The sequence below is a fragment of the Micropterus dolomieu genome, linkage group LG19 (genome assembly GCF_021292245.1).
Source record: "Micropterus dolomieu isolate WLL.071019.BEF.003 ecotype Adirondacks linkage group LG19, ASM2129224v1, whole genome shotgun sequence".
Lineage (NCBI taxonomy): Eukaryota > Metazoa > Chordata > Actinopteri > Centrarchiformes > Centrarchidae > Micropterus > Micropterus dolomieu.
In genome coordinates this window covers 7,784,475-7,799,989 of record NC_060168.1, presented here as the reverse complement: position 1 = coordinate 7,799,989, position 15,515 = coordinate 7,784,475, and the positions used below count along the sequence as shown (strand labels likewise).

The window sequence follows — 15,515 nt, the reverse complement described above, 5'->3', positions numbered from 1 at the left end:
ATGCCTTCCTCTCAGCTTTTTCTACCCAGTACAAACACAGGGCGTGTAATGAAGTACACTTGAAGAATGTCATGGGTCTCGCAGCAGAGAAAACATTTGATGCTGGCCCATGCAAGCTGTGCTGTGATACAGCGTTGTCTTGTTATGAAGATAACTCGTACGAGTAAAGCTGTTTTGTTTTATTAAAAAAAAAAAAAAGGGATATTTCATTAGCTTTTTTGTTTTCCGATTTCCCTGCGTGGACAGTATAAACCCTGTCATGGGGGGCTAAAAGAAAAATTGTGCGTCACTTGGTAACTTCAGTACTGTATATGTAAAATAAATGGCACTTAACACTAGGAATATCTCATAACTGTACAAAACCTGCCTGGATGAGGAGTTGGGTCTCAGCTGCTCCTCTAGGCAGTAATAGGTCAGAGGTCAGACCGTCACAACAGCTCCTAGAAGGGATTGTAGCAGGCCAGCTGAAGCCGACACCGCCATGGACCAAGGGTCATAGAAAGATGGCTTTTTTTTTTTTGTCTCTTCAATGTGAGCAAACTCCACCTGATGCTGAGGAATCTGCCTTTAAGCAGCTCTAAGGTTGGTCTGCACCTGCTCGAAGCGGCTTAGTCATCGTTCACTAAAATGTGATTGTCGCTTTGAGGGTGGGAGAGATAAAGAATATCGTTGGCAAGACCAAAATAAACAGACAGGCGCTAAAGGATACCTCCACACTGGGATTTCTATGCTGTTCTTGAGTCCATTTTTCACCTGCCCCAGGAAACACAGATTCTTAAAAATGCCATTGTGAACAGATTGACGACTAAGTGCTTAATATCCAAAAACTGTTTTCAACAAACACAGACATGGTTAATATAAAAACAGTGAGAAAGTGTCACTTGTTTTATGCCATCCATCTGGCAAATCATCTCTCCCCATGTGGATGCCTGAAATCAACAGGTCTTCGCCATTCCTCAGGACCCCCACCCCCCCGCCCTTCACCCAAATATATGACATCAGCAATGAACAGCATGTTTACCCTGTAAACCAATGATATGACCCTCCCGCATAACAATGTCTGCCCCCTCCCGCCCTCCCCGCCCCCAAAAAAGATACATCATTGCAGATAATAGACGACAAATGACACCATCAAAAGTTCACCATCAAAATGTACTAAAGGTCTCAGCTCACGTTCAAAACACAGGACTGGACTGACTGAATTTAAAGGAGCAAAAAATAGAACCAAAACAAGAACAACATGATGTTGATTCTCCTCCCGTCCCCTCGCACATATCCTCGTGGTGGTAGCAGTGCACAGACCGCCTGCACCTGGAGGTCACCGTGAAGAAACGCGGAGGTCCTCGCTGTGTGGGCCGCTGCTCTCAGGTCAGATCCGAGGTCATAATGTGTCACTAGAGTATCAGGCTCCTGACCAGACCAACAACACAACCTCAGAGTCCCTTCCATACAAGTGTCGGCACATTAGAGCGGTACACCCGAAAGGTGCAGATCGATGCGTCTATATTGATAAGGCCAGTGAGGAAAAGTAGTAAAGTAAAAAAAAAAAGGAAAGAAATAAGTGATTCGTCCTTTAGAGTAGTCCTGGAGTGAATGCCTAACACGTAAGTGCAAACATACACACACGCACACGTGGAGCAGCAGCGTTCCAGCTCGTCGCTGCTTGGCGTCTCGGGTGTGTGAAAGGAGGAAATGATCCTTTCTTGACGACTGAAGGAGGAAATGCAGAGTGGAATGGTGCGGGTAGGTTTGCAGATGCCTCAGCAGGTGTGTGTGTGTGTGTGTGTGTGTGTGGCTGCAGCAGCACAGAGTTGGTTGACGACAGTATTTCAGGTCACTCGCTGTCAGACAGGGTCTCGTATTGAGACATGAGAAGAGGCTTGGGCTCCTCTTCCCAGGACCGGCCCTGTCCAGGTCCTAACCCCTGGCCCTGGCCCCCCGGCTGGCCAGAAGAGGGGGAGGGAGCAGACACCGTTCCGCTGGGGAAACGCATTATCAACGGGTTACACGGGAAGGGAGTTGGAGTTGAACCTGCAAAAAGCGGGAAGTCAGAATTGTTATGAACCACAACAATAGAAAGTAAATCAGTCAGGGTCTCAAAAAAGGGCTTTATACCTGTGGATGAAGGCCGATCCTCCCAGACACGGTTGGTAAGAGGAGTTCTTCTGTTGCAGTCTCCCTCAGAGTGGACTGAGGACACAGAGGACGGTCTCTCCCCCCCTGACAGTCCTGGTCCTGGAGACTTGGCCTTCCTCCCATTAGAGCGCCCGCCGCCCTTTGAGGACTTTCCCCCACCTGCAAACAGAGGCGGCAGAGCTTAAATCAGTGTAACACAATCCTTTGCAAAAACTTCCAGCTCTGTTTAGAGGTGCCGTTTCTACCCTGCCTGTTGTCACATACAGTATAACTAAAGAACTAAATCAACTGCATCAGTTTTGGTTGAAGAGTTTAGTAGTGTTGTTTATATGTTATGCGAGTAATGAAAATGAAAAATACAGAACTGGACAATTCAATACTTCAGTATCTTTCTTGAACTATTACAATAAATTATTATTTGACAATAGTGTTACAGAAGCCTTAACTTAATAATTAACTAGTCATTTTTAAGAGGGGAAGAAAATGATTAAATACAAGCATACGAGCCAATAATAAAATCCCACTGAATGTAGTGGATTTAAGTGGATAAAGTGCTTTAAACTCTAATCAGGCAGATCTGATTGAGATAAAGGCATCGTTTATGCTTTGAAGGACTGCACTAGGACGTGTATCTCAAACAGTGTCCCTGATTCAACTTAAGGTGATGTTAATCCAGGTTGATGCTAAAACTAAATTGAGGTGAACAGGGATGCAGTGATTACCGGATTTCAACATTAACCACGCTTTAAAACGTCACGGTTAATTAATCGTAAAGGCTCCGCTACACCGAGTGTTTCTGTTGCAGAGAAAGGAACTGCTGCAACTAGCTGAAGTCAGCAGTGTGGGAGCATTTCGGGTACACCGAGACTGACCAGGGCGTTATTTAAGAGGTGACGGATCACCTGTTAAAAGCTGCTAAAGGAGCAAATACTACATTAAACTTGATGCAGCACCTGCGGGATCTCCACCCAGCTTTGCACGCCCAAGTAAAAGTAATACATAATAACCGAGTTAAATAATGTGGGAATTAAATATAAATGTGTCACTTACAATCGATGCTGTAGCGGTGAGAGTCGAGCTTTCAGCGCAACATTAACAAACAAAGCAGGTGTAACCTTTGACCCACAGAAACAACAGCACCGCTACGCTATGAGGCCCATTATTTTTAATGCCTTGTGCCACGCCAGGGCGGTTTGTTGCTGCGTCGAGCAACGAGCACGCTGCGCGGTGTTGAACTTTTGCGCCGAGCAGCTTCCACGCAGTGCAAATTGCTTCTTTTCTGAAAGGGCCTTTATGGAAGAAGGTGGACCTCTCAAGACCTTCAGTCACTTTACATTTATCGTTACATCCTGTTGCCTTCTCCTGTCTGTGTGGAGAAAATGGTGCCAGGTGTAAAACACTAACATCAGGAGCTTGTAGACTTCCAGGACTATACCAATTAACTGCATTTCAGTTATTAATAACATTGCATGAGAGATGTTCTCATTTTCACTAAAACTTATACGTATGGATGAGAGTACATGACAATAACAGTTCAGTTTATAACCTTCCTTAATAACAATTTCCCCTGGGGGATAAATGAAGTTAATATTCCTCTTATATCAATAATACTTAATATTATAGAAATATAATAGTTAATGTAACTAATTATTACAAATCAATTTAAGTAATTACTTGTGTTGTGAAATTAATTAATGCATAATAATCGTGACACCGTGATTATTCCTCAGACAATAATCGTACCAACAATCTGTAATGGTTGCATCCCTAGAGTTGAAATACAACTGATCTCAGTTTTTCTGTCTGTACACTGGAGAAAATATAGGACATGATAGTAAGACTCTCAAATGTCAGGCTGCTGGGCTCAGCTGACAGGAGGACACACACCGTCAGCACATGTAAGACTATATTGGGTTGAAAGAAAGAAAATAGAAAACTCCAAAGTGTCGCACCTTGTGAGAAAAAGTCCTCAGCACGTCCGTCGGCTACAGGCACACTGGAACCCATCGGGTTAGCAGCGTTGGATGGAGAGCGTTCTTCAGACTGATCATCATATTTGCCCATCAGAGCCTTTCTTATAATGGCCTCCAGGCCTATTGAGTTACCAGGTGTCTCTGCAGCCGGGTGGCAGCGGACACTCACAGGTCCTGGGAAAGGAGAGAGTGTTCAAGTTAGAGAGAGATAGGGACGGCAAGTACAGAGAGCACTAAGAGTAATGACAGTCATAGAAGCAAAGCATTAAATAGCATCAAAAGAAAAGTAAGCAATGAAGAGACAAAACAGAGACCAAAAGAGTGGAAATTTTGCTGATTACCTGTGTAAAAAGTACTTTCACGGTATAAAGCACTGTTCGTTGTAAGTAAATAATGCTCTACAACTAAACAATTCATCATTTCAAGTCCAGGTCATTATGCTGGGGCTTTTGACAGCAGTATTCTTAAATTTCATGTTGCTGCTCACGTAGGTAAAATGACAGGTGCCAACAAAACAAAGCTGAACCAAAGCCGATTACATTTTTCTTCACACTGCTATTTGCTGTCACTCAAAACATTGTTGCATGCAGTTGGTCAACATGATTTTTCTAAATTATTGTCATGTGACTGATTTATTTCTAGTTTATTTACATCCTGACACCCTGGCAAGCTCCGTTGTGAATGGCAACCATTAAGTGCTTACTCACTATTATCATTTCTGTTGTGTCATGTCATTCTGCTGTACCGCACAGCAGTTTCACCAACACGAAAACGTGCCAAAAGTATTTTTGTTAGCAGAATGATGCAGGATTTACAATCCTTCCTACACAATGCCGCTCCATTCCCACAGTATGTATGAATACGTTGACCCAACAACTGTCGTGCTTTACTAAAACATTTGGCCCAACAAACAGAAGATTACCTGCAGTTGTAGAAGCTGGCATATTAAAGATCTCGGTTCCTGGCTGACCTGCATCTGTAAGTGGGAACAGGGTTTCTTTTTAAAAGTCTTTTTTATTGAATCACATGTAGTGTTTTCTTCTGAAAACATTTTTTAATCGTGTACTCATGTCTGTGCTGAGGTCAGACTTACTGAAATCACCCTCATTTCCCACCACAGTCATCTTCTTGATCATTTCCTGCTTCTTTGACTTCACAATAGCTGAGGTGTTCTCAGTTAACTTGCTGAAGAAAGCTGGAGGCTGGGAGGCATTGGGAGGGGAACGGGAGCCCATTCTGCAGGAGGGAAAGGAGGAGCAGGTTAACACACACACACACACCCACACCAAGCCCAGTGATATTCCCAGAATAAACATAGTGTAGTTTGGATGTTTAGATGCAAAATGTTCATATGTAAATATCTGAAAACAAAGTCTGCACTGCTTTTGTATACATACATTCGGTAATAAGCAGCAGGAAACTATCAACATTTCTGCTAAAATTAAATACCCCCTAAATAGGTAATACAATGACCCCGTGGACAATTACATGAAAGCAAATAAGTCTTTAGAAGACAGTGATAGTGACTGTAATGAGCCCAAAAACTGACAAATACAGAGGAGTCTGTAGCGTTTCTAGATATGCTGGTTGGTTCACTGAACTGCGTAACATGTTATCACGTGCAGTGGACGAATACACTCTGCCGACACACGACGCACTCAGCAACAGAACGTGTAGCGTTTTTACAAGAGCAGCTAACACTAAGAGCTTCAGTTTACACGCTGTTAGCAAGTAAGAGAGACAAACCAAAGTTAACTCAACCTGCGTTCACTATAAAGTTATTTTCTTCAATCAAGTTTCCCTCAGCACTCTCATAAAAACTAAAATATGACCAGACTTCAGAGTGTCTTCTGCCGTGATGTCATTGACCCAAACAAACCGATGTTGCATTCTGCGCATGCCCGCCTGCTTCTGGGAGATTATAACAGCGCGGTTAACCGTACCCGGTTATCATGGTAATTAAAATGTGTATGGTAATAATAACCGTCGGGAATTTTACCATGGTTTACCGTTAAACCAGTAGTCGTTTCATCCCTACTTCAAACAAATGTCACATTCAAATTATAAACCACATATTTTCTGCGGTGGGTTGTGATGGCAGCAGGCTGGGCGTCTGATGCAAACTTTTTCAGGTATCCTTCAACAAGGCGGCATCAGATGCCCTGATCAGACGCTCCTGCTGATCACAAATCAACCACTGTAACCACTTAGATTTGCAATTTAATTATTTCAGTGTCCATCCGTGACTTATGACCATAGGTGAGGGCTGGAGCATCAATTGGCTGATAAACCGAGACTCCTCGATCCTGAACAATTTCTAAAATTAGGACAGCAAGTGACTCCAGTCCTAGAGGGGTAATACACCACTTTGCGGCTTGAAAAATGAGCCACTTCAACTGTCGAGAACGCGGACACAGCTCTCTCTCTCTCTAGTTGGGTGGCTCAACACAATGGCCTGGACACCTACAGTAAACCCAGTGGGACAATTCCCAGGACAGGGTTCTGCTGAACACTGTAAACTGGATGGGCAAACTTCTGTTAACTCAACTAGTAAAAAGCAGGTCCAGTGTTTCACAACCAGAACTGCAACTGTTCTAATCCTCCTGAATTTGACAACTGAAGACAAGTCTTCTTTACAGCTTCCTGGCATGAGCTTTCAAGGGAGGCTTAGCAGAGCAATACCCAAAAACTGAGACCCGCTAGTGCACATTTAAAAAAAATAAATAAACAATTAGAAGGGGGGCCACCACCCCTCTCTGAAAGCCAGTCAGGGGAAGAATCTCATCAAAAAGGTGGAGCCGTAATGTATGTCTGTATATAATAGCCTGCTTGTTGTTGACATAGATGTTTGCATGCCTTACATAATGTAACATTAGGCTTTTAAAGATCTTTACTTGCAGCCCTGCTAATCTATCATAAACTGAACAACATAGCTTGATTATGTATGACAAGCTTGACTTGGCTTTCATGTGACTGCACCCACTTGATTTAATATGAGCAATAAAACATATCTGCAGCAAGTTGTTTCCGCTGAGAGCTACAGTAATGAGAGCCGTTACCCTTGCTCTCCCTGCTCGTTGGGGTAGGAGGCCCCTCCCTGGACGTCAGGTTCAGAGATTGCTCCAGCAGGGGACACTGGTTCAATGCCATCATTTGAAACACTGACAGGTGACGTCTTGGGCTGAGGAGGAGACCTGCAGAGAAGACCGATGCATTTAATCAATGCAAATCCATTTTAAATTGTAAACACCAGTAACAATGGGTGAAGGGTTATACAGTAGACAGTGCCCACACAGTACATTTAACAGGGATTCCTACCGGTCTCTGTTGCGTTCTCCACCTAGGCTCTCCTGATACCGGGGCCCCTGGGCAGACTCCTGTGAGGTCGATGGGGGCTGGGAGGCACTGGGTGGACGGGTCAAGTCCAGAACAGGATCGCCATGGTAGCTTTGCTGTTGTTGTTGTTGTTGTTGCTGCTGCTGCTGCTGCTGGCTCTGCCTGGTGTAGTCTTTAGTTATCACCTCCTGTTTATGTAAAGACATATCCACCTCAGAAATACATATATAAATACATTAAAGATTATTGTTGATATGCTATTGTGTTGTTTTTAGGCCATTTGTAGTGCAGTGGTTGAGCGAACGTACGCTGATGTGCTGTGCCAGGGTGACCACCCTCTGGCTGCCTTTAACACAGGGGGACGGCGGCTGTTGCCCTGGAGACTGTCTCTCCACAGACGGAGGACGGTACAAACCATGTGGCTCCATCTTCTGTTGAGCTGAGGGTCAAATCCAAAGAACAGACAGACATTACTCAGAAATGTCTGTCCGTCCATCAGCTTTCATGTAGCATCTACACATTAAAGCTCATAGGGCAAGCTTCCCTACAAATATACTGTGTGAGAGACAAGCTACGTCAGATCTTTTATTAACTTATAATGTACATTTTGCACACAGACCTAGCAAGCCAAGCGTTGACGAGAAATGATGCTAAAATTGACTGGTTTTGCATCACTGAGTCATAAATGAAGAAGTGACAGAACTTCACTTTATAACTGATGTATTCAAGACCATTTCCGTATTGATGTGATAAAAGAATTACAAAACTTGATTCAAATAAAACCAATCTAAGTTAGCCATATTACTGTTGAATCATTATAGGAGCCTAAGAGCCCATTTCAACACTACAGTGTTAATCTCAGGGAGGATGATGTAAATTGAGCATGGGTGAGGGGGGGGGGGGGGACGACTGACTGTATGGACTCCCAGAGAGGAAGAGTCCCCCAGAGGGACAGGATGCTGTGGTTTTTGTTGTTAGCTAGCAACATCAGCAAAAACACTGAGTTCAACAACAGCTTACAATAGCTTGCAAATCTCTGGGGTTTGTAAATGCATGCTAACAGCAAGGTGTCAATGTTCCATTAATAAGCCTTCCTAGCAGTCTTGTCTACTATGAAAAACATGCTTCCTTTTGACTTCTGTACATACAGGGTTTGCTTTAACACTCATCTGAACTCAGCATGCAGAGGTCACTTGCGCTATAGGCTTGTAATATAGCAAAACAAAATCCTGTTGCAAAAGACGGACAACCCCCAGAGGCTTGATTGAGAGATTGAAAAGATGTGCTGAATTTTGGCATGTGTGGAAAACAATAAACAAAACCGAGGACCCCCCCGGATGGTCTTTTCCACGTCCCCCCTCTTCCCCACGCTCCTCCTGTGCAACACTGGTGCTCTCTGGGACCCCAGGGAGTCAGTTTGGCGGTTCGTAAGGCTTTGATTGACGTTTGGACTGTCACACCTATTATCTATTCCCCTTAATTGGTCTGGGTTACATGTGGCTATTGTCCAAAGAACACAATGTGTTTCAAATAGGTATCTACAGCAAAGGGTGCCTCATAAGACATGCAGTAGTGAAGAAGTGTTTGAGTTACAGACACTCATTTAACATGGGATATAAAAAGCAACCTGCTGTGAAATGCATGTGGTGAAATATTCTGTTGAAAAAAAGCAGCCTAATGGGAGGGAGGAGGGGTGCCACGTGATAAATTCAAGTCACATCCTCTACAAAAAGAAAATGAAAATAAGCAGCAAAGGATGTCCCACCAGCTTTAGCTACTTGAAAATGACACCTTAAAGGACACCTAGGCTCTTCTTCATGGAAAATTAAATGTATGGGGTTGTTGGTATTCATATTTTATCAGTGCTTCATCATTTGTAAATTCTTTATTTGATCTCAGCCAGTGACGTCCAATTTGGCAGGGCTAGAGGTTTGGTTTTCCAGAGGGCACCCTTGGTGGTCTTTAAGTTTGTAAAGAAAAACTATAAAAAGGATAGCATTGAAGGAAAAAAAAAAAAAAAAAGTAAAATGAATTGGTCTGATTTGATAATGCCAGTTCACCACAGCGTGCAATAGGCCACAGACTGACGGGGGAGGGTCTGGGTGATGAGGGGGACCCTGGGATCCAGAGCATCTTACCATCAGTGGCGCTGCTGGCAACAAGCGAGCCCGTCTCTTGCATCCCCGTTTCACAAGAAATTTGACGCATAATAATCGCGTTTATGAAGTTGGCCGCAGTCATGGTGGTCTTACCGAGTGCTCGGAGCTCTTGTTCCTGAATGGACATCTGTTTGTTTTGAGTCTTTTCCCTACTAGGTGTACCGCTTTCTCCACGGCCAGGAGGGTTATCCGACTGGGGAGGCAGTAGGTGTTGCGGCCGGCCTGAAGGTGAGGAATAGGAACCTGGGTACATTCCTCCTGGGCTTGACAGCTTGGGGTCAGATTTACTGGAGGGCCCGTGCTGGTCCTGCACATGCTTGGGCAGACCTCCCCTGTTTTTGCCTCCATCACGACTCTGCTCTTTGGCTAAACTTGGGTCCATGGTATGTGTGTAGGCCTCAGGGGGCACACCTGTCCTTTGGAGGTGGCCAGGGTAACCTTGGTAGCGGGCCGGGCCTGAAGACATGGACCTGGCGGACCAAACAAAACACGCTTAGAAAACAAGACAATCAAAATGTTCTCCTTGCTGCGGACAATTATGAGAAATTAGCTCTGGAAAGTGTCCCAGTGTTGTTCTTGTAAAAACAGAACTTAAATTTACCGAAACACAGATGAGTTGGGGTGCTCGCTGACAGAAAGACTCTTGCCCCCAGTGTTGTGCAGGACACTTGGCCTCTGCTGCACGTTCTCCTGAGTGCGAGGGGACACCGGGGAGTGCTGGTGGCTATACGGTTGGGATGAAGGTCTCACACCACTGCTGCTGCTACTGCTTGCCAAGCTGTGCTCTGTACCTGAGAGGCACAAACAGATTCATTGGTTCAGTTACCCCTTCCTCAAACCATATTTGTGCTGCCAGTATTGAACCTCTAAATAAAAATGAAAAACACCATCTGCTGCATACCTGGTCGCCAGATGGGGGCGTGCTCAACATTTCCAACAGACCCGCCCTTCTCTCGGTCACGCTCTCTGTCTCTGTCTCTCTCCCGGTCTCTATCCCTTTCACGGTCTCGTTCCCGTTCTCTCTCACGGTCTCTCTCGCGGTCCCGTTCACGCTCCCTCTCTCTCTCCCGCTCTCTGTCTCTCTCCCGGTCCCTCTCTCTGTCACGTTCACGGTCTCTTTCACGCTCACGCTCCGAAGATGAAGGTGTGCCTTGCATCTTGTTCATGTGCGAGGACCCAACTGTACAGAAAAGGGCAAAGCGAAATAAAAATGATTAACAGAGTGCAACATAATACATGTAATATCTAGGTGCGTTTGCTTTTGTGAAGTGAATTGTACCAGGTGAGATGGGGGAGGTGGTGTAAGGCCTGCCAGGGAAGGTGCTGCTTCCCCCGGGGATGTAAGTGATGCGATCCATTGGGGAGCCGGCTGCCCCTGCAGAGGGAGGGACCAGGACAGGTAAGTGTGGCACCTGAGAAAGATCGATGATCCCTAAGGGACAGAAAGAAGAGAAAGGTAAAGAAAACCCTAATAGCTGGTCCAGATGTGTTTTGGTTTGGAGGTTTACAGGTAAATAAAGCTCAACACTGCGTTCTCATACTACAATAGCAAATGATCTTTTTGTCATTAGGGGTGCAAAGGTACAGGTGGACAAAAGAAATAAAGGACTGACTAATAGGCAAATCTTTACCGTCTGGTTCAAATGTGGAAAACGTTAAACCAACAAAGACACATTGAAAAAAAGTAGGAGATAATTATTTAGCACTAAAATGAGAGAATATGTAATTAGTTTCTGCTTTAGTGAGTGTGTCAAGACAAAGCTACTAATGAATGATGCAAGATGTGAACCTGTGAATACTTGCATTTCTGGTTTGTTGACAACTGTAATTGCTACTTCATTACATTGAAAACCAAACTCACTCACTGCTCCTTCATTGACTCTACCTGACAACAACTTTTCAACAATTTGAATGCATTTAAATTTTTTTAATTACCTATTTATTAGAAGAAATGGATGATAAATGCTGTGGCAAGTTAGATTTATTTGATGTTTTTCTAATATAAATGAAGATGACAAATACTCCAGACAGTGACAATTATTCATAATGTTTCCTTTAACCGGCAGCCCACAGCTTGTGTGCGTCAGACAAATACCCCCTAAGCAGGGCATGCAACATGCAGCTTCACGTCAAAGTTAGATCCAAGTAACAAAAATCCCAAGAGACAACAACAATGGCTAAAGAAAAATGTAACTTCAATATATCTAAAGCGCATAAGTCTGCTCTTCTTCTTTCCAAAACAAAAACAGACCAGTGGAACAAAACCAGTAAATACGCTGAACAAAGCAGTTTCACCTTTAAAAACCTGTTTCTGCATTGCTGCTATGTAGACAAAGGGTGTCCCAGAGGGGCAGCGAGCAGAGCTTGTTGCTAACGTTTGCTTTACTTGTTTCTCTGATAAGTAGATGTTTGGGAGATTTTTCCAAGGAGCCAAATCATGCACAGGTCCTCTCTAAAACAAACTGATCTGGTGATTAGAAACACTCGCGTTAAAAATCAGGGTTTCTTCGACGCTGTTCAGTGCACACAGGACATTGTGAGCACTTGCTGACGCAAGATCAGATGAACAAAATCCTTCATCTGGTTAAAATATGTAGTAAAAAACACCCCAGACCTAAAAGCTGGTCCAAAGAGTCCATATATGACAAATTCAGGCAGATAACCACAATGTTGACACATGCGCAAATGGGATATGACACCACTGACAGGTGACCAAATGAAAAGCTCCAATAACTTTATTAAAATTACAGATTTCTCTTGGTTTGAAAATTGCTTGAAACATTTCGGATGATCTAAGTACACAACTAAACAAAATATAAAACATAGTTACATATTATATCTTTAAGTAGGTCATGAACAGCACTGCGCTTCTTCATATCTCAGCTTACAGATGATTCTATTATTGAATGAAACCCAGGCAACATGAACCCTGCTGTTTAGTAATAGTAAGAGCTCTCAGCAAGCTCCATCTGTAGGTATAGCACTCTTTATGTCTTTGCTGGCAGAGTTTACAATTGTTCTCTTTAAATTGATTTACTGTTTGCCAAACATCTTGAAAGGCCAATGTGAAGTGAACACAACTTAAGATGAATATGGGTGAATGTGAGTGTTGTGAAGTTAGTTAGCCTTACCACGTGGGGCTGCAGAGTAGGGCAGAGGAAGGGGCTGGTCTCTTGGAGTAAGTCCCCTCAGCAGGTCTGACCGCTGGGCAGCCATGGCAGCAGCTGCAGGCCATTGGTGCATCTGCTGGGAAGTGATGTAGTCATTGAGCAGCGTCTGGCGGTTCTCCAGGGCCGCAGTGTCAGGAAAGCCACGGATGAGGTAGGGGTAGGGATGAGGGTACGCTGGGTTGGGGGCTAGGTGGCGTTGCAAGTAGTAGGTCGCTGTGTATGAAGAGTAGAAAAATGTCAGGAAATGTCTCTCATTCATATTGGACTAAATAACAATTATATTGTGGCATTATTTTTCTTGACTGTGTGGGCAAGTAGAGACTGCTGATCTCACTCCCTCTACAGTTTTGTTTCACCAGCCTGACAGGACACCACCTGGTATGTTCGCATTTATGTTTTTGATTCGTCAGTGCAGTTCGTTTCCGGATGACAATATAATGTTCTATGGCAAAAGTGCAGTAGGCCTTTATGGTGATTATTAAAACATAGATTTTGGCAACCTCCTGTAGCTTCTGGCAAAGCTGTACTTAACCTCATTTAAGCAGAGGTCTGATCAGGTCAAAATAACACAGAGTGTGTACATGGCCTTAAACAACATCACGCTTACAAAAAGAAGAGTTACAGAGGATGAGGTTAACATGTTCCAATATTTTTTTTCTATCTAATCTGACTCTGCCTGTACCTGGGTCAATGGGGATGCCACGGGGCAGCGCTGCAGGATCGAAGGCTAACGGGATTTGACGGTACACGTCTGCAGCTCCGAGACCCAGCAGACGCTCATAAGTCTGTTGATCTGCAACACCCGGGAGCGGCGATTTGGTAGCACTCATTTCCCTGGGAGTTGGTGTGGCTTTACGCTCCTGGGGCGGATTCTTACTGGAACCTGGAGTACAAACAGGGAAACAAAAGTATTTCATGCATTGTCTTTGTGGCGTGAAGGTTGAAGTATTTCAGTTAAAAAAAATATTCAACTAGTGTGGTTATAGCAAGAATAAAACAAAAGCAACTGTCTTGACTGAGTGAGATGTACCCACCATCATGCTGCCTTTGGCTTGCCTCCCTGGACAGAGGGGAGCCACGATGCGAGGGCCCAGGGTAGGCGTTCCTTAAGCCGCCTTTGTCATCGTAGCCCACTGGACTATGATGGGCCTTGCCTCCCTGGTCCGATCCCAGCGTAAGAGGAGAAGAGCGGGCTATAGAGCTAGCCGTACTGACCACAGCGCTGGGCCGTCCTTTTGGTGCTTCTTCATAGCGGCCCCTCTCGGCACGCATCTCCAAGTGGGAGGGTGCATTGTGGTAGGAACGTGGTGAACTGGCTATGATGGAGCGGACATCATGACGTTTCCCTGAACCAGCTGCCTCCTGCTTCATGGGTGTTCCCTGAAGAGAAGCATAACAGGAATTAATATAGCTAAGTGTAGAAAGGGCCAAACATTAAGGGCTGGAAAACATCTTATGTGTTGTTAGTGTGCGTATATACCTGTGCTATGATTCCCTCCTTGGTAGGCTGTCTAAGCTCCTCCCTGGGAATGAGGTGGATGGAGCGCCCAGCCTCCTTCACTGTGGGCACCATGCCCTCTCTGCCCTTCATTGGGTCAGAACTGGGCCCACGGGGAGGTGAGCCCTCTCTCTTCATCTGCTTAGCCTCCCTCCGCAGGTAGCCATCCTGAGGGTCCAGATGACGAGGTATACCTGAAATCATAAAAATGTGTCAATCTTATTTTTCTTCAAACAGAGTGGGCGGTTTATTAAAACAAAATATTTTATGTATAGGGATGGGGATCATTAATTTTTATTGATACCATTATTGAGGCTGCTTAACAAGCCGATTCTTTATAGATACCACTATCGATACTTTACTATTATTTGGTGACGGTTATTTGGTAAGACGAGACCCAGGCATGAGGTAGGCACGGTATGAGGAAAATATCCAATGTGTCATAACATTGTTATATATTGAGATGACATATCACTTGCGATAAATAAACAAATATTAAAGTGTGCATATGCATATTAGCTGCCTGGTTGTTTTTAAATTAATTAGACTTTAATATTTTAAATACAACTAAATGTTGTTTCTAGAGCAGCAACGTCACTATATAAAGTCAATATGTGAGATCACAATACCGAGTGACGCTTAGAAAGAATAAACTCAGACATCAGTCTGTATCGGTCCCTCCTTTGCCTCCTCTATAACGTTAACTGGTAGAAGGAGCGGCTGGTTTGTCTCAGCCAGCAGCTGAGTTTTTAACAATGTGCCAGATTTTAAGACTACAGACCAGTTTATGCTACAGACAGACAGCTTTCAATTTAGCTTGTTTGTAACATTTGGCTAATGCCAAGTTAACGTGAGCTGTGCTTGTATAAAACATACAGGAGGAGAGACTGAGGACAGAGCAGCTTAACTTCACTGTCTCAACCGCGACGGAGCGGCATCTCTCTCTGCTGGCCGCTGTGTGTGTGTGTGTGTGTGTGTGTGTGTGTGTGTGTGTGTGTGTGTGTGTGTGTGTGTGTGTGTGTGTGTGTGTGTGTGTGTGTATGTATGTATGTATGTATGTATGTATGTAGGAGCCTACAAAGAGCAGCAGAGGCTGCAGCCTGATGATGAACAGTCCTGTGCTCGTTTAATACAGCGTTTCAGTGCAATCATTAAAAACCATTTTCTAATTCATCGCATTTCAAGTTAAATCAGATTTTACGCTCAACACATAAAATTATAGGACCCGCTAGACTCAACAGCA

The 15,515-nt window shown here is 44.2% G+C and overlaps 2 protein-coding genes across 4 annotated transcripts in view; both read right to left on the bottom strand.

Moving 5' to 3' along the window:
- aff2 (AF4/FMR2 family, member 2) overlaps positions 1–15,515 on the bottom strand; it is a 206,142-nt gene that overhangs the window by 131,236 nt on the left and 59,391 nt on the right. The window lies entirely within an intron of this gene.
- Positions 1,082–15,515, bottom strand: part of LOC123957227 (nuclear receptor corepressor 2-like) — a 17,160-nt gene continuing 2,726 nt past the window's right edge. The window contains exons 4-19 of one of the 2 annotated variants that reach the window (XM_046029881.1): positions 14,255–14,466; positions 13,809–14,154; positions 13,457–13,657; positions 12,736–12,987; positions 10,884–11,036; positions 10,506–10,784; positions 10,206–10,395; positions 9,698–10,074; positions 7,754–7,884; positions 7,428–7,633; positions 7,169–7,303; positions 5,203–5,345; positions 5,032–5,085; positions 4,089–4,283; positions 2,116–2,295; positions 1,082–2,031 (exon numbers count right to left, since the gene is read on the bottom strand). In XM_046029881.1, the coding sequence (XP_045885837.1) occupies positions 1,835–2,031; positions 2,116–2,295; positions 4,089–4,283; positions 5,032–5,085; positions 5,203–5,345; positions 7,169–7,303; positions 7,428–7,633; positions 7,754–7,884; positions 9,698–10,074; positions 10,206–10,395; positions 10,506–10,784; positions 10,884–11,036; positions 12,736–12,987; positions 13,457–13,657; positions 13,809–14,154; positions 14,255–14,466 (3,251 nt within the window). In that variant the 3' untranslated portion in view covers positions 1,082–1,834. The remainder of the gene's footprint in view (positions 2,032–2,115; positions 2,296–4,088; positions 4,284–5,031; positions 5,086–5,202; positions 5,346–7,168; positions 7,304–7,427; positions 7,634–7,753; positions 7,885–9,697; positions 10,075–10,205; positions 10,396–10,505; positions 10,785–10,883; positions 11,037–12,735; positions 12,988–13,456; positions 13,658–13,808; positions 14,155–14,254; positions 14,467–15,515) is intronic. The other variant, XM_046029882.1, reaches the window with a different exon arrangement.